At 39.6% G+C, this 25703-nt stretch overlaps 1 protein-coding gene across 3 annotated transcripts in view; it reads right to left on the reverse strand.

Annotated features, from left to right (window-relative positions):
- The window catches only part of NEGR1 (neuronal growth regulator 1), a 727443-nt gene that overhangs the window by 432815 nt on the left and 268925 nt on the right, over window positions 1–25703 (reverse strand). For all 3 annotated transcript variants that reach the window (XM_075067714.1, XM_075067715.1, XM_075067716.1), the window contains exon 2: window positions 13777–14009. In XM_075067714.1, the coding sequence (XP_074923815.1) occupies window positions 13777–14009 (233 nt within the window). The remainder of the gene's footprint in view (window positions 1–13776; window positions 14010–25703) is intronic.

Genomic DNA, 25703 nt, shown 5'->3' on the forward strand with positions numbered 1-25703 from the left:
ATAAATGATTTTGTAATCTTGGCACCTGTTCCTGCTCCCAGTGAAGTCACTGAGAGTTTGGAATAAGGCTTGAGTCTTTATTTTCTTTAATTTCTAATGTGTAGCATACAATTCCTAGCCTTCAAATTCTTCCTGCCCTGAAGGAAGGGAAAGCCCTTTTTTTCCTATACAAGAACTCATTGTTATTCAATGAAATTCACCATGTAACACCATTTAAAGGACTGGAACTTTGCTTTAAAAAATATCTTCTGTTTCTAATATTTTGTGTTTTAGACTCTGCTGCCAATTATCCATATGCAATATAAAGGGAGAACCAGCACTTTGGTTAAGTGATTTTGCTTTCACTTTGTATCTCTTTTTTACTTTTTATTTTCATTATATTTTTCCCCAATAGCACACATTGCTTTTAATATTGTTCATTGTTTTGTTCTGAAAAATTAGAAACAAACACAAAAGCTGCTTCTGTAGAATTTAGTTATGCCATCCCTTTGAACCCTATTCAGCAGAGAGGATATATAGCTCTATAGCATCAATTAGCTACTTGAGGTTTATAAGAGTCTCCGTTATTTCAAACAGATCTATCTCGAGATCAAAGTCATTCCTTATAAATGTGTCAGTCTAATATCTTTGCCTTTTTTACCAGAGAATATGGAGGGTGAGTTTATTCTCAGTGCAAATATGAGACATCTTTTCAAAAAATGTTTGCATCCTTGAAGCCAGGCATGAGCCAACCTGAAACCTGATGCCCACACTGCTCTGAAGGGAAACTACACAAACAAAGGTTAGTTCACCTTTTATCTCTAAGTTGCTGCTTCAAAGCAAGCCCAAGGCAACGATGACTACCTTCTGATGACTATGCAGAGGCCTGTACATAATGAGTGGTTGATCTCACTTTGTACCTGACAGTCATCCACAGCATAAAGCCACCTTTGTACAAGTAATAATTGTTACTGGGTGGAAGCCTCAGCAGAGACCAAAAATTGAACTGGAATGGAGATAGATTCTTGCCCAAGATTGAGGTTGAGAAGCTGTGGGGAAGCTTCGAGCACTGCTTTTCCTGCTGTGCCAGTTCAGTGCATAAATACAGGATATTTTTTCTTTACAGAGCTGTCAGGCTAGCAGCTTTCCTCAGGGCTAAATTTACTAAAATTAAAAGGGAAACACACACAGGGTAGTTGGACTTTCAGATGAATCTTTAAGATGGTTTTATATTCTTTTCAATGTGATTTTTAGGCTTGGCCCAGATGTGGTCCCTCAAATACAACTTAAAAAAAAGTTAAAATAACCCCAGATTTTACACGGAGTACAACACCCTGTAACTGCTAATACTGGTACCTGGTTCCTGTCCTCCTAATATGCTACAGATATGTCTACACTGCTGTTGAAAACCTGTATCTGGCTTGTCCCCGCTGTCTCAGGCTAAGGGGCTGTTTAATTGCAGTGGAGATGTTAGGGTTGTGGCTGGAGCCTAGACTCTAGGACCCTGAGAGGTGAGAGAGTCGCCTGCAATCTATGTACCTCAATTAAACAGTCTCTTAGCCTGAGACCCGTGAGCCTGAGTCAACTGGTTCAGGTCAGCTGTGGGTGTCTAAATGCAGATATACCTAAGTCAGCATTTGAGGAAGATCTTCTCTGGGAGACAGTGAGGTTTCTGGGAAATACACTCTCCCAAGATAATGACATTATATATTATACATCGTTACAGAAAAATATTTTTTTCCAAAGTCCCTTGCCTTTTCAGTTTACATTTTCCAAATGATTTGTCTTAGTTAAGATTCTTTTCGATGGAACTTTTGCCTCACATTATCCATACTGCAAGCAAAAATAAACAAAAAAGGACACTAGAAGTAAAGAAAGAGGAAGGAAGCACAAGGAGAATTCCATGTACAAAAGTGATTTAAAAAGTCATAAGATGCTTGAAAGTGTCAACGGAATGGGCTGACTGTAACAGAGCAGAAATACATGGGGTTGGATCAAGTTCCTTGTATAGCTAACCAACTGGAACACACACACCTTGCAGAAGATATATTTGATCTTGTGTGCATTTTTAAAAAAAGATACGGATTTTGCATGCTAGTATAAAACACAGAATATAAGAGGGCATGCAGCTGATAGCCTAAATGGAAAAAAAAATTGAAGGGGGTTAAATACTAGTCAGCATTATGAGTTTTGTATGAATAGTGCAGCAAAATTTGGAAAGTCTGAACAGCAAGTGCTAAGCTTCAGAATGTTGATGGCCAAAACCTAGAAATTCTGATTTTGACTAAATAGTGCTCCTTGGAGCTACCTGATTGATCTGGTCCTGATCTACCTTACTAATACTCATTACGTTATTAAATGCCATTATAAAGATTGTTTGCTGTCTTCTAATATCTATGTTGATCTCAAAATATTTGAGAAACTACGAGTGTGAGGTAATATCTTATTTTGGACCAACTTCTTTGGGTGAAAGAGAGAAACTTTCGAGCTTAAACAGATCTCTTCTTCAGGTCTACCTTCTTCTAATGTACTCAACTGTGAAGTCTGATATAAAGGCTGTTATTTAGGATATAAAATGTTCCTGGTTCCAACTGCTGTTGAATTTTTGTTGAGGTTACTTTAATTGACATTGAAAGTTTTCTCAACATTTCTGCAATTAGTCTGTCATTACATGGGATAAAACCCATGCAATACAAAAAGGATGAAGAAAATAATTGCTGCTGTTACTATATGTCAAGTTTGCAGAGAGTTTGTTTAAAGTTAAAAGATTTCCAAATCTAATTTGTTCTAATGAACAGAGAGGCTGAGTGGCATGTTAATACAGTCAGACTTGACAGGAGGTTTTTTTGGCATCACAAAATTGAAGAATGGCTTGACATGCATTTCTTTTCTTCTGGGCTGTCATAACTGAAAAGAGAACAAGTAGAAGAACTGAAGGGAAAAAACAGAAAAGCAGGGAAATAATATCTGTAAGTAATGCTAGATATACTACCTCTAATACATAGATTTTCAGATATGGACTGGCCTGGCCTGGCCTGACTCCAGAACATGTACTCAGGATCTTTTAAGTGCAGAGAATTCTACTCTTTATGCTATCTGAAAAAAAATTAAGTCCTTCAGCCATAACTCACATCTTCCCTTCAAATAGTACTGTAGAGCTTTCCTATTGTGTTTACCCTGCTTCTCAGTAACTTTAACAGGATCTTGATTATCTGCTGTGTCACAGACTTCGCTGTATTGAGCAGATCATTCAAAATTGCCACAAAGTGATGGCTGGGATTTCCAAAGGAGCCTATGGAATAAGGGTGATTTCAATGGGATTTGGGGGCCTAACTACTTTTCATATAGAATAAGGGGTAGAGTCTTTGTACTGAAAAGATCCTAGGTACGTGTTCTGGAGTCAGGCCTAGGTACGTATTCTGGAGTCATGCTGGATATGTTACCTCTGAAAGTCTATTTATTAGAGGTAACATATCCAACATTAATTTAAGATATTATTTCCCTGCTTTTCCTTCTTTGAAAACATCAGCCAATATGACCGTACCTATTGTGTAAACAATTTATCATATATATCCTTTCTATCCAGATGTTACTGTATCTATATTGCCTCACCTTCCTCAGAAGCTTGGGCACGTATGGAAAGTTAGATACAGTGGACAATTAACAAACATATTCACATAGAGCAAGGTCTTCTTTTACAAAGACTTCACTACTACTTACTAAAGCCGAAAGAAAAAGTCTCAATTTTAGATGATTGTCAAACAGCTCACCAATGCTGAATAAGAAAAGCAACACAAGCTCCCAACATTCAAAAAGGAATTGTGCTGGCCACAGATGCAAGCTACTGATAGTTGGATGAAGGCCAGAAAATATACTGGACAACTCTGAAATGGAAGAAGATAAAAATAAATATGGAAAGCTGACAATTGTGGAAATGAGATGGAAAAGCTACAGGTCTTTTCTCCTTCAAAATGACCATTTAGTTGCTCTATAAGCCTTTTAATTAAAGAAATATATTTGAGACACCAAGTTTAAACCAGTGAGTAGCACATTCCTGGTAAGCGTGTTCTGTTCTTGTAAAAGTCAGCAGCTATGAGAGTAAGGGCATGGTTTAGCAAGAACTATCTTTTCATCATAAACTCTCTTTAAAAATCAACTGTGCATGTTTAATAGATTTACAGTAACATACAAATAGTTTATGCTAATAAAATTATGTGGATTATTTGAATAGGCCTTTTATTTTTTTAAGCAATTAATTCATTATTAAAGCCACCCTTTGTTCACTCTTCCATTGTTCACTGTGATTTCTAGATGTACAAACAGAGTTCTCTGAAGTTCCACTGGTCCTATGGACCTTCATAACAATGGGGGAAATAAGAAGGAAATGACCCCTTCAGGAAACTCATGAATAAGTAGATCTCTACTCGTTTGGCATTTGCCTTCTGTCACACAAGTTGATGTTTGAGGAAAAAGCAGGATTGGGAAACTGCAGGCCAAACTGGTCTAATGTGGTCTTGCCACAGTCAAGCCATCAAATAAATGGAGAGTGAGAGTTGAATAAAAAAGCCCTGTGGCTGACAAACGTCCAAGATAATCCATTGTGGAATGGCGTCACCCTGCAGGTGCATTGCCCTCTACTCCCTGTTTGGCTTCTGTAGGAAGTCACTCCCAGGCCAGAATACTTTAAACTGAGATTCCCCTTGTGAGGGGTTTCATTTATTAAGTCTCTTAAAGCATATCAATTAGTCTTTAACAATTAGTCAGGTCCAACCCTTGTTCCCTCCTTAAGCCAGGAGTTCCACTGTCCTTCTAGGGTCTCTGTTGATAACTCAGGCCAGCTGCTGACTTCAATCAGGTTCTCTGAGCTGGCCTCTATTCATTCTGTCCTTTTCATGTAGACAGACTTCTTTCAAGTATCCACTCACTATCCCCTCTTTTGGCTCACTGGAGACTTCTCTTTTATCACGAGGCTTGAGACTGATTTAGCCACTTGACTACCTGTCATGTGGCTGTGATAAAAGATGGTTACCTATCTATATTGTAACCATTGCTCTTCGAGATGTGAGTGCAGATCTGTAATCCACTCAGATGTGCACATACCCAGCACACCAAATCTAGAGAATTTTGCTTAGCAATATCTGTAGAAGCAGCGGTATTGTTACTGCTGACCCCCAAAGTGTCTCCTCTTTGTGGCTGAGGTATTGTGATACAGAGGCCCACTGTGGATTCATTACTCTGTGTCTACAACTCTTGTCAGGCCTGATATACTCACTATGCCTACTACATGGTTGTCATGATATCATGGCACGTAATATATCATTGAAGAACTAATGACTCACTGATCATTAATATTCTTGAGTGATGTATGTATGGGGTGTGTACAAAGAGTTATGGATATGTGCTAGAATTGTGATCTTAAAATGTGTTTGGTAAGCAATGTATAAGCCCAGTCAACACTAGACAAAGGAATGTGTATTTGTTTGTCTGACCAGCACAGTTTCAGGCCAATGGATGTTGCATCTCTGCCTAGGAGCAGCCAGTACAGGTTGCAGCTATCGGAGAGCCACCCAAGGTGAGCACCCCTGGATACAGCACCCCGAGCCCCCTCTTGTACCCCAACCACCTGCTCCAAGCCCCCTCCTGCACCCAAACTCCCTCCCAGAACCTGCGCCCCTCACCATTTCCCATGCCCCAGCCTTGCACCCCCTCCTGCACCCAAACACTCTCCCTGTTAGTTAACTTGGATTTTTTATGTACAGGCACCCCCCATTCCCCCAACATGCTGGATAAAACAGCTTTTTACTATATATTTACATATAAGCGAAACACTCTACTTCCTTTGTCTGCATGCTTGCTGGACTTCAGTACTAGAGTTTCCTCTCCTAGATGCTGAGTCCTATGAAGGCAACTTGTGGTGTTCCTTCCCTGGTACTTGGGAAGACTGCTGTCAGGATTCAGCCAGCATAGCAGGAGTGCACCTAAACAAAGCAGCTGTTCTGAGTGGGAAGGCTCCAAATGTGACCACAGAGCTGCCTCCATCAGTAGAAATGTAAGTCGGGCCACCCTGAAGTGCAGGTCACTTACTGCCATTGGCTATTTGCAGGAATGACGGGGAGTAAAGCCCAGTAACTGAGGCGTGATCTGGCCCCAGTACCAGAACCCAACAAAAGGAACTGGAACATGTAACACCACTCTAGAAGGAAACATTAAAAACTACCTAACACCAAAACTATAGCTAAATAAGTATCAACTATGTACAAAACAGATACATTGTGAAAAACGTGATGGCAAGACTAGACAATATGACAGCTGTCACAGGTGGTAAGAAGGAGGTCAGGGAGGCTCTGCCCTGTATGCCATTGTACAGCAGCATGAGGCCACAGAGCAAGCACGTGCTGCCTCGACTAGCATTGCTGAGGGGAAATCCTCCAACAACTGTGCACTTGGCGCACAGGCACGTGAAGTAAAATGATATGTGCAATCATGTTGTCCTCTACTTTATTTCAATGTAGAAGTTAACCCACTAGTTACCATTGCTAATCCAGTTGTATGCAAACAATATGGCATGATTCGCAGTACATAAATCCCATAAAAGTTTTAGCTGAACTCAGATGACTGCAGTCATAGAAGTATTTTTATTACAACTGCATACAACAAATATTATAAAAAAACTATCTTAGCTATCAATTGAGAGGATTCAAAGGTTTTTGTCCCTACTAATAAAATTCTTTATGTAATAAATACACTTGGTTCTTTCAAAGCTACAGCATGACATTGTTGGGTTCAAAGATGCACTGGTTAAAAGTAATTAGTGTGACAGATTTCACGTACAGTATTTGTAAAGGATTTGAGTATACTATCTGGAGTATTAAAGATTGCCATTTTAAATTCTGTTTTATATTAGTTTGCTCATTAGAAATTCAACTGAAAATGTTAATGATGATTACACCAAACACTAATAAATTGAAGCCTTAGGTTACACTTTGCATTTTTGAAGATATAAATGCCTTTGCTTAATAATTAGGCATATTTTTCACTATTGATTCATTATTTCTGATTGTTAGCTTAATTAATTTAAAGCTTTCATTTTTGTGTTTTATATGCAATTACTTTTCAACTTTGTTTTTCAGTTCCTTGTTTGAGGGCATTAACTATTATAAAAATAATCAAAGCAGGGGATTCTTTACTTTGGAACAGTACAATACATATTACCTCTTGTAGCGGGGTGAGCACCCTGCTCCGGAAAGAAAGGGGTTAAAACCAGCTCTGGGAAAGGGCTGCCCCAAGGAGCCAATCAGGGGAAGGCAGGTAGCAGCCAATGCGGGCCTGCTAGTGCTGGTATAAAGAGGGCTGTGCGCTAGGAGGCAGGCAGTCTGACTCCAGCTTTGGGGTGGGACAGACCTGGCTGCCTCAGAACACAGGGTACCCTTCAATAAAGCAGTGCTGGAGAAGGGACAGGCTAATCTGGGGACCTCAGGCCTGGCAACCTCCCAGGCTGAGACCTGACAGGAAGACCTAAGGAGATACTAGGGCTGCAGGGAAAGGCAGCAGGTCCAACCCCCTAGCCAATGATGACTGGCCATTCCAGACTGCAGTTTGCCCCTGACTAAAGGAGCTAGATGAAGACTGGCAGTGGGTCACTGAGGTGAGATGGGCTCAAGGGAGTGGGGTTCCCTGAGTAAAGGGCAGCACCCCAAGGTAAGGGGCACCGTGGTCCTGGAGGGACGTGGGACCTACACATTGTGGAGATAAAGGGACTGCAGGGGGCAGGTAACAGAGGGCGAGACACCGGCCCATAGAGGGCACTTCAGGGCTGAGAGAGCTAATTCCCGGGACAGCCAGAAGGAGGCTGGAGCAGGAGGCTCCACGGTGGTGAGTCAGTGCTCTGCTACACCTCTACAGACTCACACTGCTCACATCCTAATCCTGCAGTGGTGATACGGTAAAAGCCTCCAATTGCAGGATTAGGCCAGGCCTCTTAGCTCTTATTTTCTGTGAGAATGCAAGTTAAAGAAAACTTGGTGGATTGGTATGTTAAAAAAAAAAAAAGCCTTGTTTTTTGCCTTCACTGTTAGGGTGTCCTTTCAACAACAGTTCATTTCTATATTTGACAAATGTTTCTTTCAGTCTAGTTTAGTCACTTAATTCTTGTTTGTATGGCTTTGCAAACACCACAATTGAGGTGCTGTAATGAAATACTTGAATTCTTTTAAATTTTGTTGGACATCCACTGAGAGCATCATGGAGCCAGGTCACATATACACTTGTCGTTTAGCTGAATGCTGAGAGACCAGTAGAGGAAAGCTAGGGTCTGCTGTCTATGCATGTAGCAACATCGGTAATTACTTCCTGTTCTCAGCCTCATTAGGGGCTTCTGTGGAAGCAGAGATGGAAGGCAAATGAATTTCAATGAGCTGCTTGTTGTTTTACCCACCACTTCAGAAGCACTGGGGAGGGGTGTTATCTAGGGCCTTTGTTATTGTCCTCTGCCTCCTTTCCCCATAGAGGCTCATTGGGAAATATTGCCACAGAGGCTGAAGTAAGTCCAGTCATTTCCATAATAACGTTAAAACAAAAAACAAACAAACAAAGAAACACAACAACAAACAGCCAACCAAGAGTCTTGATTTTGTACCATAGAAGTTTTAAATAAAAGTCTTTTTACTCATGAATTTCAAAAGCAGTATTCATTTTCAAACACAGTTTGTGATAAAGACTATATGGCTTCTTCTTATTCCCATACCATTTGAAGAAATCGCATACAACACTTGTGCCTTCTTGTACTGCAGAATACACCTTGCTAGCATAAGGGAAATGAAAATATTTCCCTCCAACTATATTTGGCATCAGTGTTAAAATGCAAAGGCAATAAACTCTCCCTGAACTTAGCACATGATTATGTATTTTAAAATGATGACAAGGCAGAATACTAGGAGCCACATAGAAGACCTACAACAAATTGACAGATATACACATATTACCTCTGCTGGAGACAATAGACACGGTTACTTCAAAGATACAAAGTTTTTGGTATTTCTATTTGTGTATATACATACACTGTTTCACTGATGTTTTTATTTGTTCTATTTTCAACTGTCAACACAGTAAAGAAATTGGTCAAGTTTTTTTTTTTTAATATTGTACTGACATTGTCTGAAATTTTACCAGACACATCGCATACGAGATACACACTTTCTTCCCTTGCTTTTGCATCCTCAGAGAGAACAATACATGGATGTTAGAAATAATTTTCACTTAGGTTTATTTCTTTTAATCACATGTAATTCCTGTGCTTTCAGACATTTGGGGCTACATTCGATGCTGCAGCAGATGGGGTAGTATATCATAGAGCTGATTAGAGTTACGATTCTCTGCCACATTCCACCACAGCATAGGTTAATGCAGCCTGGGAGTTCCTCTAGCCTATGCCAGATGGCAGTAGTCTCCAAGAGACTGTCAACAAGCTTGAGATGGCTGAAGTAATCTCCTGCCATGCACCCTCCCTGCCCCAACATACCCTACACAGGATATGGAGGCAAGGTGACACAGGAGGCTGGTATACCAATTCTACACTTATTGGGGAGTCGGGACTTGATCCCTCGAAGGGGATACCAAGCATAATAGATTCTTCTGTGCGTGCTGCCTGGGCAGTGCAAAGGGTGTACAGGTTCTTAAAGAAGCAAAAACCAAACTAGTAACACACATGAAGTTAAATGACTGTGTAGCTATAGCTGACTGTTATTCATTTATTGAATTTATTGAAAAGGAGTAATACTGGGCCAAATTCTGTTCTCATTTGATATTCCCCATGCAAGTCAATGGGTACTGCACTAATGTAACAAAGCAGCATTTGACTTGTGGTATAGAATTTCTTTCTTTCTTTCTTTTTCTTCTCTTTCCCTCCTCCTTCAACTACCACCTTCTACTCCCATTGTTGTTTCTGACTCCAGCATAGCAGCAAACTCTGGATGCTTAGCTTTCTGGAGAACTGTGTACTCTTTCAATAATTTACTTTATCTTGGCTTGAAAATTTATCATGCAAATAATATTTTTAAAGTATGTATCTAAGCATGCATTGACAGGAGCTACTAAAATCTGAAGAATAAAAAAGTGTGAGACAGCTTCTTTTAGCATACAGATAATCATCTCTATTTAAGGACAGTTGTTTCTCTGACATCTACTTACTGCTTGACTTGATCCTGTTTGACTTAGGGTACATCTACACTACGGGATTATTCCGATTTTACATAAACCGGTTTTATAAAAACAAAGATTGTTAAGTCGACGATGCACGCGGCCACACTAGCACATCTCAATTCGGTGGGTTGTGCATCACATGGTCCGCGAGGCTAGCATGTCGATTTCCGGAGCCTTGCACGTGTGGGTAGCTATTCTAGCTTCTCATAGTTCCCACAGTTCTCCCTGCCACCTTAGAATTCTGGATTGAGAGAGTCCAGTGGCTGATGGGGCAAAATATCATTGTCGCGGGTTGGTTTGGCTGGGTAATGTGCGGTCAGCTCATTAATCCTTCCTCCGGAGGAAGAGCAACGGGCGTAGACATATCCATTTCGTGCCCTTTTTTCTCTGGATTGCGCTGGCAGACGCCAAGCACGGCACACTGGCACCCATTCAGTTTTTTTTTTTTTTTACAGAGTGCATCGTATGTGGTATGACTGCCCAGCTATGGACAGAGGCATACTTCCAGCGCTAACACGAGCAGCATCATTTGCTTTTGCATGGATAGCCAGAGATGGTTACAGTCGTTCTGTACCATCTGCTGCTGGGAGTAATGGCGATATGAGATGCGGTTATCTGTCCTCTCTTACTGTCTGCTGCTATCATGGGGTGCCCCTGCTTGAGATCGCCGGGCGCAAAAGCAAAACTGGGGATGACTCCCTGAGTCAATCGGTCCTCCATTTTGTAGGTGTTGGGTCTCATAAAGAATAGGAGTTCCAGGTCCCTGACTAGAATATGCCTGGGCAAGGTGTACTAGATGAACCAGTGTATCAGGAGCCCGGGGGTATGCTCCATGTCAATCCCGCAGAAATGATGATGCATGAATCCATTCACGGGGGTGCCATGCAAAACCCCCACCCATTGCTTCCTCCTCCCCACCTTCCTGGGCTACCGGTGGCAATGTCCCCCCCCATTTGTGTCCATGAAGTTATTAAGAATGCAGGAATAAGAAACAGTGACTTGTCAGTGAGATAAAAATGAGGGGGAGGCAGCCTCCCGGGCTATGACCAGTCCAGGCAAGACATTAAGCGGTGTGGGGAGAGGAGCCCAGCATCCCACTGCTATGATAGTCCAGGCAGTATAGAATCTTTTCTTTTACACATGGAAAGGGAGGGGTTGATTTGAAGCTCAGCCCCCAGTTGCTATGATGAAGATGGTTACCAGCCTTCTGTCCATCTACTGGAGTAACCAGGAATCATTCCTATTTTACCAGACGCCCTCCCTCCCCCCCCCCCGGCCTCCCTCACCTCAGGCCAGCCAGAGGTATTCAGCAGTTATCAAGCATTGGAGCACTCACGGGCTGATAAGGACCGTTACCAGTCTACTGCACCATCTGCCACCGGGAAGGAGAGAGAGCGAATACTGCGCTTCACTGCTGCAGCATTGCGTCTACCAGCAGCATTCAGTAGACATTAGGGGACACTTGAAGAAGTCAAGAAACGATTTCTTCCCTTTTCTTTCGTGGGGGGGGGGAGTAAATTGACGAGCTATTCCCTGAACCACGCCGGACAATGTGTTTGACCCTACAGGCATTGGGAGCTAGCCAGAATGCAAATCACTTTTCGGAGACTGCTGTGGACTTGTGGGATAGCTGGAGTCCTCAGTCCCCCTCCTTCCATGATGCATCCATTTGAGTCTCTGGCTTCCCGTTACTCTTGTCACGCAGCACTGTGTAGCCTGGAGATTTTTTTTCAAACGCTTGGCATTTCGTCTTCTGTAATGGAGCTTTGATAGAACAGATTTGTTTCCCCATACAGCGATCAGATCCAGTATCTTCCTGTACGGTCCATGCTGGAGCTCTTTTTAGATTTGGGACTGCATGGCCACCTGTGCTGATCAGAGCTCCACGCTGGGCAAACAGGAAATAAAATCTAAATTTCGCAGGGCTTTTCCTGTTTACCTGGCCACAGCATCTGAGTTCAGATTGCCGTCCAGAGCGGTCACAGTGGTGCACTGGGATACCGCCGGAGGCCAATACCGTCGATTTGCGGGCACACTAACCTTAATCCAATACGGTAATACCGATTTTAGCGCTACTCCTCTCGTTGAGGAGGAGTACTGAAACCGAATTAAAGAGCCCTTTATAGCGATATAAAGGGCCTTGTAGTGTGGACGGGTACAGCGTTAAATCAGTTTAACGCTGCTAAAATTGGTTTAAACGCGTAGTGCAGACCAGGCCTTACTGATGTTTCTCCCTCTAGAACTTATATTAATATAACTGAAAAACTGCTTCAATGCCAATCAATTTCAATGAATAATTAGATTTATAAACAGCATGATATGATTAAGGTTTTTACCTTACCTACTATATGCATTTCCGAGCTCTGGAAAACAAAGTAACTGCAAAACTACAGTAATCCCACATCAGCTACTGGAGTACAAACTTTCTGTGTCTGAGCATTACCTGTTTGGCTTGTTGATGAGGCAATTATTAATTTAAAATTATAATATAAAGATGTTTATCGTATTTTTTAAAACATAAACTACTTGACACTGCAAATACTGCTGACATATCCTCTCTAATAACAGAAAAGATAAAATAGTATCTGAAAATAAATGAATCCCTGCAAGTAATCAAGAGTAACCACATTTTGAGGAGACTAATACCTCATTTAAAGGCCACAAAAGAATAACCACAGAGCTCACTTTTACAGGACAATGGCTTGACATAAGTACCACTTATGCAGGAATGAAATCAAGCTAATTTTGGCATCAATATGGTGATAATCTGTCCATAAGAATGAGTTGTGTTTGAACAACTCCAGCCTATACTGCAGTCAGTCTCTATCTAACACAATAGCTTCCTGATCCACCTTACTTTCTAAATGCACATGTACTGAGAGAAAAGCAGGATTGTTCAGTTAGCATTAAAACTAGTGTATCTTGTACAAAAGTTTGTGCACAATAATTACTGAATGTAACATTAAAAAAAACTTACCACAGTTCTTTAATATGGTTGAAAAGGTCACAGAATTTTTCTTCCAATATATGAGGTCCTAGCAATATGTCATGAGATCATGAGGCAATATGAGTGGCTGTCTAAAACATGCTCAGATGCCCATCATCTAGGTCACATTCATTTTCATGATCATGGCTTGAATTTAAAAGGGAAATGAATAGAAGTAGGTAATTCACTATCTACCTAAATGAGGCAATAGAGCTGAGGATTTTGCATGAGCTGTGCTGAAAAGTTCATAGATTATAAAGCCAGAAGGGATCACTGTGATCATCCAGTCTGATCACTTGTATAATCCAGGCTATCGGACTTCCCTGAATTAACTCCTGTTATAACTAGAGCATATATCTTATAGAAAAAAAATCCAATCTTGATTTTATAAGTTAGTGAAATCATTATGGTGTCCAAAATCCATGGGAGAGGGGATGGAACATAAATATAATAAAATTAAACCCAACATTCTAGAGGATGCATTCTGATCACAAGGTTACTATGAATTAAGCAAAGAACATATTAAAAAAAATTAATAAAGGGCTGTTTTACTTTAAATGCTGATTTTTTCAATACATTCCTAATAATGCTGTGCAATTGGTTAAAACACGTACCTTGTACAGTTAAGTGCACCTGCATTGTTCTCGGAGTGTGTTGGGTCTGCACAGAACAAGTGTATGGACCATCATCCGTCACATCTACATCCTGTATCTGTAGACTGTATTCCCTTTTATTTGCTGTTGCAATTGAAACTCGAGGATCTACTGACCACTTATCACCTCCTGCAAAAATAATACTTGACCGGTTCAGCCAGGCACCTTTTGAAGCTCCATCTTCCAAATAACACCTGTGAATGACGAAAGGGAGAAAAAGATTAATAATCAGAATGAAAATATAGAGAGAGTTGTACCTTTGTAAGTTATTTGTTTTCACACTATGTTTCAATATTTAATATGACTTCTTTATTTCAGTCTTCACCGAGAAGTCTGAAGGAATGCCTAATATAGTGAATGCTAATGGGAATTGGGTAGGTTTAGAAGAGAAAATAAAAAAAGAACAAGTTAAAAATCTCTTAGAAAAGTTAGATGCCTGCAAGTCACCAGGGCCTGATGAAATGCACCCTAGAATACTCAAGGAGCTAACAGAGGAGGTATCTGAGCCTCTAGTTATTATCTTTGGAAAATCATGGGAGATAGGAGAGATTTGAAAAGACTGGAAAAGGGGAAACATAGTGCCCATCTACAAAAAGGGAAATAAAAACAACCCAGGAAACTACAGACCAGTAGGTTTAACTTCCATGCCAGGGAAGATAATGGAGCAAGTAATTAAGGAAATCATCTGCAAACACTTGGAACATGGTAAGGTGATAGGGAATAGCCAGCATGGAACTGTAAAGAACAAATCACGTCAAACCAATCTGATAGCTTTCTTTGATAGGATAACAAGTCTTGTGGATAAGGGAGAAGCGGTGAATGTGGAATACCTAGACTTTAATAAGGCATTTGATACAGTCTCGCATGATATTCTTATCAATAAACTAGGCAAATACAACTTAGATGGGGCTACTATACGGTGGGTGCATAACTAGCTGGATAACCATACTCCGAGGATTAGTTATAATGTTTCCCAATCTGCTGGAAGGATAATGAGTGTGGTTCTGCAGGGTCTGTTTGGGACTTGGCTCTGTTCAATATCTTCTCAACGACTTAGATATGGCATAGAAAGTAGTTTATATAAATTGCAGATGATACCAAACTGGAGGGATGCAACTGCTTTTGTGAGATAGGGTCAAATCAAAATGATCTGACAATTGAGAAATGGTTGAGGTAAACCGGGATGAAGTATATAAGACAAATGCAAGTGCCTCCACTTAGGAAGCGAACCAATCAGTTTCATCACATCAGAATGGAAGAGACTGTCTAGGAAAGAGTAGACGGAAAGGGATCTAGGGGTTATATGGACCACAAGCTAAATATGAGTCAATAGTTGTGATGCCTGTTGCAAAAGCAAACCGTGATTCTGGGATCATTAACAGGTATGTGTGAGCAAGACACGAGAAGTCATTCTTCCGCTGGTCAGGCCTCAGATGGTGTACTGTGTCCAGTTCTGGGCACTGATTTCAAGAAAGAGGTGGAGAAACATTGGAGAGGGTCCAGAGAAGAAGCAACAAGAATGTAAAAGGTCTGAGAACATGACTATGAAGGAAGCTGAAAGAATTGGGTTTGTTTAGTTTGGAAAAAGAGAAGATGAGGGATCATGATAACAGTTTTCAGGTATCTAAAAGGGTGTCATAAGGAGGTGGAGAAAACTTGTTCATCTAGCCTAAGGATAGAACAAGAAGCAATGGGCTTAAACTGCAGCAAGGGAGGTTTAGTTTGGACATTAGGAAAAAGTTCCTGTCAGGGTGGTTAAACATTGGAATAAACTACCTAGGGAGGTTGTGGAATCTCCATCTCTGGAGATATTTAAGAGTAGGTTAGATAAATGTCTATCAGGGATGGTCTAGACAGTATTTGGTCCTGCATGAGGGCAGCGGATTGGACTCGATGACCTCTTGAGGTCCCTTCCAGTCCTAGAGTCTATGAATCTGTGAATAACTACAACTTATTAGACAGGGGCCTAAAAAGTTGCAAGTCATTTAGAAATTCAGAGACCAAGTTTACTTTGGCTCCAAATACAGGGGAATCTTCTTTATAGCTTGCAATGAAAAGGTTTACACATAGAGAACTTCATTATCATCTCCTCCTTCTTTAAATCTGCATTTTCAAATTGTAGCTGATCTGTGGCTACTGAGGACTTCAATAATCTCTGAAGTAAACCCCATGACCACTTCTGATGACAACAGGCTACAACTCAGTTCCTTCTGCTCCAAAAATCACAGTCCCCTATCACTTGGCTCAAGGGGAATCTCCCTTAACTGTCGGATTATTAAGAACTGTTAACAATTCAGATTCCATCCAGTAGTGATCGGGATAGAGGTACATGCTATCTAGTATGAAAATTACTCTTCTTTTTCTTCCAAAATGAGTTTCTCCTCATTTGGTAAAATATTTGAAAAATTCTTTTCCTTTAACTATTTTTAGTGCCATTTCACAAGACTGAAAATTAAGTTAAATATATAATTGTACTATTCCTTTTTATGCTCATCTTATTTATCATTTCTAAGTTTTATGTTGTACAATATTCACCATTTATGTAAGCATAGCTCCTATTAGATTGCCATGCCTAGACAACAACCAAATGTAAAGCATATTTCAACTACATTAAAATAAATGGAAGTAGATCAGCAGTATGCTAATGATTGAAACTAGTATAATTGGTTTACAGTACACTACTGTAGTTTTGTACAATTATTGTTTATTAAAGAAGCAATTACAAAAAAAATAATGTGCAATAGGGTATACTAAGCGATTTAATTGGAGCTCTGCAAGTAACTCCCTGCACATTAAGATGTAGATATACCCCCAATGAATGTGACAAACTCCTGTCTTTCTAAACTCAATTTTGAAAGTCTTCCTCTACAAATTAAAGACTAATTCTTTTGAATGAGTACAAAGCACAGCTACAGAATGAAAATATACATTGAAAGAGTTTGATAGCATCTTTACACATTACACTGGGGATCTGAACACAGTGCTTGAGATTGCTACAAAATTGCAAGCTGAATGCAATAGGGTGGGTTGCTGCTATCTGTATGAAACTAATCAGTTGAAAAATATTATGAAGATATATTTCAGAATCTAATTTGCAGTCAGTTTTACTATCTGCAGAATCAAAAGTAGTAGAAGCCAAAGTTCAGCGTTAACTGAAAGTCTTTTCTGTATCTATTCCGTAAAAATATATAGCCCTCTATGAAGATAACTAAGCCACTGCACTGAATTACTATTGTTAATATATGGCATTACATATTAGAAAAACATTTGTGACTTTTCTCAAATAGAGTTTTTCATCTAAAGTAAATTGCTTATTGTTGCACACTGAACTAAGAGAAATGACCGCACCACACCTTGGGAGTACTTGACTGGTTGACCGAATGAAGGAAATGGTGATTTATGGCTGGGGCAGGAGGGGGGTGAAAACTTGAAAAAGAGTCAGTGTGGTCGGTGACTCATCCCCTGGGAATGCAGGGTTTAAAAGGGACAGCCCTGCACCTCAAGCTTCCCTTTTACATGGTGGGCGGAGTACGGTTGGGGACGCCTATGATTGGTACAGCAGCCAGCCAACCCCCCCATTCTTACAGTCCACCTTAACCCTCCTATGGGGAGGGGTGGATGGTAAGATCCCGGTAATGGATTTGCTGGAGGGACTTGGATGGAAAAAGAGGGGGAGTGGTGGAAGCCCTCTGTCAGGTAGTGCCAGACATCTAATAATAAAGCTGCGGACTGATTAAACCCATGCCAAATGTCTCCTGTCCTTCTTTCAGTATAGCCAGACAATCTAATTATAAAGATACTGTTAAATGTTAACTAACAAGTAAAAAAACCCAACAGATTGTTGATTTGTAAGCACAAAATCAAGAAGGGATTATTAGATTGTTGGGCCAGACTGTGATGTGAGGCTACAAATTTATGTGCTAAATCTGCCCATGGCACTTAATCAAGTGGCCAGAAAATATTATTTCTAATACAGTTTTAAAACAGAATGAAAAATACTGACTTAAGAATATACTTCTCATAACTCAATCAAAATTAACTCTACAATACCACATGCTAATAATTTTCCTAACAAGACTTTCTTTAATCCAAAAATATTGATATGTAGAAAAATGGGCCAAACAAGCATCAAAACTATCAAGCAGGGTGGTATATCATTAACTGTGAACTCCTCCAAGCAGTGATGGGCTCTGGGTTGTGAACACCATTGCTAGAATTACTACCCAGAAAGGTAGCTCTGTGCTTAGGAAAAAATCAGTCTATTGCTAGCTCATGATTCTTCGAAGTAATTTCCATCTGGAAATTGGCAGAGCCAGTGTTGTGGGGGATTCATGAAGCCCAAGCCCATGGCTTGCCTGCCACTGTCCCTGATAATGGGATGCAAGGAGTGTAAAAGCTAATGCCAAAAACAAAAACCGAGCCCTTTTTGTTGCTTAGAAAGCCTTAAAATGTAACTTGATAGTTTATTACTATGATAATTCACATATTATCTACAGCCCCAACGCTGTTGTTTGTGGCCTGAGAACCTAATTTTGGACAGACCAGTTTGCAGCTGTGAGGGAGTCAGGGCCTCCTGAGCTGCCATGGATTGTGTTACAGATGACACAAACTCCCTCCCATCTGCCAACCAGCTGAGAAACCAAGGGTAGCAACTGGTTGTCATGGGACGAGCAACTCAAAGGTGCATTGTGCACCACACCAAGCATGAGTTTGGAAGCAAATTGCTCCTGTGTTCTAATCCTTCACATACAGACTCCTTCTGATGCCTAAGGCTTTGTTGCCATCTGAAAATGAGGGAAACAGTTCTTTCTTACCTACCTTACACAGAGGCATTTTGACTGATCATTAATTGATGTTTGTACAATGCTATATAAGTTATAAATATTAGACACTGATTGATAGGGAAGGGAATCTTGCTGAGACAATGTAATACAGATGGGAACAAGAGAGCAAAAAACCTTAATTTAGAAAAGCACTTAAGCACATGCTTAAAACCATCCATATTCAAGAGAAAACATAAGGGGTAGGTGTTTAATTACAAATACGTGCTTAAGTCTAATTGATTTTATGGGAGCAAAATGTGCTCTTAATTGCTACCTTAAATAGGAATGATCTCCTGAACCGTAATCAGAAATAGGAGATCTGTCGGAAGCAAAGAGAAAGCACGAAGGCTCAGCAAGGGAGGAGAGAAAATATAATCCAGGAGAGAGCAATGGGATGGACATTGGATTGGGTAATGATGAAAGAGAATATGAGTGAGAAAGAAGATGCGACTTCTCAAAGAAAGAAGAGAAAATGAGATTAAAAAAATACTTAGACCTGAGACAAAAGGAAGAAAATGTTAGGAAGATGGATACAGAACACCACAAGGAGGAAGGAAGGAAAAGGGAATAAGGAAATTGGAGAAGGGAACAGGTAAGAAAAGGCATAATATTTAGACTAGTGAATGTTACTTATTTATGCTCCTTTCATTTTATTGTACTCCCCTGAAGATGTCTGGCTCTATATGTTTGGGACACCAGGACAGAGATTGAAAGCTCTTCTATGGAGAGAGATTTTTCTTCCTTGTTTACACTAGTACGAGTAGACCTCAGTGGAAAGCTTTGGGCTCTTAAAGGACGAGTTTGGAGGTCAGAAAAGATATGGGGGATGTAAACAATCATCCTGAAGACCTTCCCTTAAATCCAAAAGATGATACTGTGTATAGTGGATTGGGGAGGGGCAAGGGCAAAAACCACACTTTGCAGGCACACTCCAAAATCCTTACACTACTCTCTGGAAGTTGGTATTTTTTTCTCTAATACCACTCTACAGCAGTTTGATGTAAGGTGTATGTGATTATTTTAGGAAAGTAGCTTTTGGGTCCAGGTGAATATTTAGATTTCTCTCTCTCTCTAATTCTGCCCAGATACATGCATATGTATGTACACACATACAGACACACACTAAAAACACTAGCAAAATTGCTTCCCTCTCCCCGCAAAAATAAAAATAGATTGTAAGAAAATAAACCACTTTTGCTCAAAAATATTGAATAATGAAAGTAGCAATTTTAAGGGTACCAATTAAAGATAAAAGTGGAATTTTCCTCAGATTCAAAGTTAAATCACATGGAAATGATGTTCAAAAGGATAAGTTAGCCAGTTACTTTCACAGCTGTCTCAGCACCCTAATGGGCAGTTCTGAAGCTGTCAAAAGCCTGCAAAAAAGCCAGATGCTATGACATGTGTTCTGAAAGTTGCCAAATTTCCTCACTGCTCTTCATTTAAATATAGCTCTTTCAACATCAAGGCTTCCATGCTGAGAAAAGGTGAGATAAATCAGTTCTTAAAAGGGATATTATAAACATTAGATTATGTCTAGCTGTTTTATTTGGTCTGGTGATTGTTCAAAAAGAGTGAGAAACTATGTGCCAAAGACCAAGTTGTTCTTGCTTGGCCAATTCCCTTTACCATCCAAAGTGAACATCACAAATAGGAGGCATCTGCCAAAAAACAACTTTAAAGTTGATTAATGAAGAGAATATTGTACATTCACTATAATTTACTCACTACAACAAGGGAATCAATTTTCAAGGTTGAGCAAGCAAGGACTTTTCCTGAGGTATAACCAAAAATCATACTTCCCTAGTTCAGGTTCAGTAGTTCTCCTTGAAAAGAAGAACTTTTCTGGAACACAGAGACATAACTCAAAGAAAAATGACTTTCCAGATCCGGTTCCTGTTCTGTGTGTACCTTTATAAAGTAGACTTTTAGGAGTGATAAAATATGTGTAAAAAGAAAGATTAATTTTCCCTGAAGCAATCTGCTCCAAAAGACAAAAAATAGGGCCCTATTCTGTGTTGACTCACAATCCGTGCAAATCCACAGAGGCAATAAAATTGAAGTAAATGTAAGCCAGGGCAGAATTTGGCCCAAAGGTTTCAAGTAGGATAGTTTTAAAATTAGTAAGCACACAACACTTTGCTGCATTTTACCAATGCAACAACAAAAAGGTGGCATAAAAAGCAATGGAGAAAGTGCCTACAATATTTAGTGTGTACTACAACCAGTCAAATGTATTTGCTGCAGATACATTGTCCTATGAATTCATAATTTTTCTGTTTGTAAATTGCTACTGATTTGTGAATTTATTAATTACTTGTATGTTCAAAAACACATTTTTACAGTATTGTGCTAATTCTTCCTTGCCATTTATCCCTTAAAACCACAATTGCTGCATACACTCATATCTGTTCACTACTCTACTTTTTCAGTGAGCAAAAATACTTTAAGTTTTAATTTTTTAGTCATTTCACAGTGTGTGATAATTCTGTGCTAATGAAATCAACTACCAAAGATTGTAAAGGTTTCTCCCTTTTTCTTTCGGTTTAAAGTCTATTAACATTATTTAAACAGTGCTGAGGGTCAGAGAGACAGCTTAGCTTGTATCCCACCTACTGCCACACAAGAAACTTAGAATTAAATTTGGCCTTGAAACTCACTTCTTAGGTAGATAGGAACATCAGTGAACTGGTACCTTCAGTGCCTGTGGGAAGTCTACAGACTGCACAACTCTCGCACCGTTATTGCAATCTCAAAGAGGTAATTTGCCCTCTCAGCCGTAAGGGTGAGTGAAATATTCTCTCAGAACATGTGCATCTTGATCTCTGAGGGGGCAGGAACAGCTAAGATGAAGGGGGAAAGTATCCCAGAATGAAAGTGAATGAATGCCACACGATATCCTTCTGAATAGGACCAAGTTCCTTGATTTCCACTCATGGTGATGAGAGCTCCCTTGGTACATGCCTTGTTTGAGGTCAGGTGGGGTTATAGATCCCCTACACTGAGGTGCCTGAGGTTGTTCTACTGTCAAAATAAAAGGACAGACACTGATGAAAGAGCACTACTAAAATGTTTCTTTCCTTACAAGACAGTAGCAAAGCAGCTGTTCAATAATAGGACACAAACACCACAACAAAAAAATGGTGAGGTTTAGAATCCTGTTACAAATTTGAAACTCGGCCTAAGAAGCTGACAGTTTCCCTAAGATTTGCAACCATAACAGGCAAATTTGGGCACATTTTTTTGTAAGAATACTGAGAATACTTTCAGGGGACCCTGATCTGAGTTATTGTTTTCATGCAGAATAATCCAGAGCTTTCCACCGAGTTTCATGTTTGGGTTAGCTTGATCAGCAAACTCAGAACCTGATTCCAATTCAATTTATACCAGTTTTACACAGTTTGAATCTATTAGTTGAGTTACTCTTGATCCACTCCACTAGAAGTAAGATCAGGCGCAAAGCCTCAGATCAGTGCATAAAATCTTGTGAATTAAAACTACTAACTTTTCTATGGGTCTTTGTCACAGAGTCTGATACCTGAATCACCTCCAACAAGGTGCAGGGCTTATGCACTACTCATGGTAGTAAGCACTGTCATAAGAGCATTTGCCAGTTTAAGGCAGTAGCCCCCTACATTCAAATTATCTGAGGCATTTATTGATCATTTATGAATGATAAAACAAAAACCAAAATTGAATTAGGCACCATAAACACCAATAACATAATTTGTCATGTTAATTAAGGACAAATTATTTATTATAATTAATGGATACTGATTGATAATTAATGTATAATAGGCCCCATCTTTTCTTCTTCTTTAGCTTCTGCTTATCTTTAAACTTCATGCTAGTCACCATAGGATTTCACTTAATGCAATTAATTTTAAAACAATCTCCAAGAAGCACCAATTATGTTTTATGAACAAAGAACAAACATATAGCAAAATTAATTGAACCAAGCATTACAATAATTAAATAAATAAGATATTAATCCGTATTTATCTTATGTTTCTTGAGAAAGTTTTGACTAAACCATAGTACAGTCAGGAGACTGTCTCTGTATTAAAATGTGACTATAAGAGTGCAATGGAAAAAGTAATTCCTTTTTTTTTTTTTGACTGAAGGCTGTAATCAAAAATATTTTACACAACAAGATTTAAAACATCATTTCCAGTGTTAACTGACATGGAAGAAATATTGAAATATCCCTATGCAGCTAACAGTTATCAGAGAATGACTTGCTGCAATTTGCAAGTATCGATATTATCCTGTCCAATTTCCTTAAAAATCTCTAACTAGATCTTTCCTATTCCTCCCTCTTTCCTAGCCTTCTATGTTGTTCTTTGTCCAGGAATAAATCAAGGTGTTTCTTGAACTCATCTTTTTGCTACAGTCATCTTCCCCACAATTAAAACATAAATTTATTACTAATTAGACAAAATAGTTCTGCTTGAATTTCTTAATTGGGTTTTTTTTAAGTTATAGCCCTTAGTCCTGAATTTCCACATAATCAATCCAATTTTGGAACTTTTACCTCCCTTACTTTTGCATGACAATGCATCAGGATTCAGCTCAATGTTCTTTTTTTCCACGAAAATCACATGAAATATGCCCCACCTCATCTGACCTTAAAACCATTTTATAATGTAAATTCAGAGAATATTTAGTCTCATGTCCCTAAGCTTATACAGATAAAGTACAGCAAAAGGGCTCATATTTACTTTTACATCCTGTGCAACCCATTGATTTGAACTGCGGTGCAAGAGCAGATTTGCCCCAGGAACTTCCACATCATTAGCTAGCAGAGTAGACCCATAGAGCCTTTTAAATGTATTAGAAACATATTTATTTGAAAAAGTAGTAACCACATTTCTGTGAATTGTGAATTCCATCCAGCAACTATGTACCTGGGTCTATCCTTCCATCATATTGATTTCTATGAAACAGACATTTTTTAGGTTATGGCTTCAATTTGAGGTGGGTGTGATTCCCAGCAAAAAGAGACATAGTCGTGTTTGCTCTCATTCATAGATTCCAAGGCAAGAAGAGTCCATAGTGATCATCTAGGCAGATCTCTGGTACCCAGCATAAGCCATATAACTTCCCCAAAATAATTTCCAGAGCAAATCTTTTGGAAAAAAGCATGCAATCTTTATGTCAAAATTGTCAGCAATGGAGACTTCACCACAACCCTTGGTAAATTATTCCAGTGGCTTACATATGCTTTGTTTCCAGTCTGAATTTGTCTAGCTTCAATGTCTAGCCATTGGATCATATTATAGCTGTGTCATTGAGCTAGCACGATACAAATAGAATGTAGCTGCCTCAGCATAGTGATGGGAGAGGCTAGTGGCCCTGAGTATATATCTGTCTAAACTCCAGACACATACTCAGGGTGGCTTGTCCTTCTCACTGCTTGTGCTGCTGCATGTACTTTTTTTTTTTTTTTTTTTAACATGTGCTAGCTCCATGAGAAACTGTCTGACTCCTCAAGCTGGGAATTGAACTCCCAGCTTGAAATGTAGACATATGCTAAGTGTGGAATCTTACAAGGTGTCCATGTGGAAAGGAATTGGAGGGTGAAAAAAGAGCAAATGGAAATCCAGAGCTACAGAGTTAAAAACACAGAACATTTCCTATTTATATCTGGCTTTAATGAAACAACGTTATGTGTTGTGAATTGCTTCTTTAGCTGAATATGTTCTTACAATGTGTAAAGCAGAGCCGTGCAGAAAATGTTTATAAAACAAATAAAATTATTCTTTCCAATGAAAATTTAGATTTGTCAGTGAAAAACTGAAATCCATTTTTTGGGTCATCTAAACCTCCCCAAAAATTGGTTTCTCACTTCTGTTGCTGTGCCTCATGCCCTCATTGTCTGTGGTGGGTTAGACTCCCTGAATGCATCATGGGAGATGTAATTCATCAAGACCTCACCTCTTGTTGAGATGCTGTGGTGCATCATAAGAGATGTAGTTCAGCCACGGAGCGTGGATCATGAAGGGGAAAGAGAGCATAAAGAAACCAAACTACAACTCCCATGAGGCACTACAGCATCATTTCAGAATCACTTCTTTATTTTTAGCCAAAACTATTTTGATTTCTGGGTGTCAGTTTTCTAAATAAAAAAATCAAAATTTTCCATGGAAAGCAGACACTTTTTGCTAAATGTTTTATATGAAAATCCAATTTTCTATTAAAAACAGTTTTCATGGAATATTTTTGAACATCTCGCAGGATAGAATGGATTTAAATCAAATGGTAAGTAAAGATGAAACATCAAAAGGTTCAAAGGTTAATTTGGACAAGCATCCAAAAGTTCAGAGCCTTATCTGAGTTATGCAGTCCCTCAAGGGTCTGATAATTGGGCCAAAAATTTTGCAAGGATTCCAGTACTTCCTGCTTCTGGCAATGACAGAAATATTATATGCACAGACTATTGATGTTTTCAGATTTTCACTCTTGTTGTAGCTAGAAAGAGTTGAGATGAACACCATAAAGCATAGCAAAATCACAGCAAACTGAACTTGTCTGAACTAGAAAGAAGATTCACTTCCAGCTTTACGTGAAAGTTTACTAGGTACTTTTTTTTTTTATCTAAACCAATTTGTCCATGCTTAATAATTACAGGCCAAAACCTAGCCCTGGTAATTCTGTGGCACAGAGCTGCACACCTCAGAGGGACTTGGGTATAGGAGGCAGACAGCAAACAGCCCCCCCACCACTGCCAAGTAATTCTTATCCCCTCCAAGGCAAATATATCCATATATTTAGCATTCCTGCCACTCTCCCCTACTGTGTATGCAGTTTACAGCGTTTAATGCTGCTTCATGGCTGCAGAGACCCCTATGGTAACTGGGAGGCTTAAAAACCTATTGGGAGTTGCTTGGGGTAGCAAGCTTATATATAGAAGACTTGGAAGAACAAGTGGATGTGCGGCCCACACCTGAAGCTGAAACTTCACTGTCACCCCCTCCATTGCAGAGCACAGCAGCTGATATGAGGCATAAGATCATGGAAAAACTAGCTACAGTCAATCCTCGAGACCGATTACCAAGGCTCAGT

This window comes from Chelonoidis abingdonii, chromosome 7 (assembly GCF_003597395.2).
Source record: "Chelonoidis abingdonii isolate Lonesome George chromosome 7, CheloAbing_2.0, whole genome shotgun sequence".
Taxonomy (NCBI): domain Eukaryota; kingdom Metazoa; phylum Chordata; order Testudines; family Testudinidae; genus Chelonoidis; species Chelonoidis abingdonii.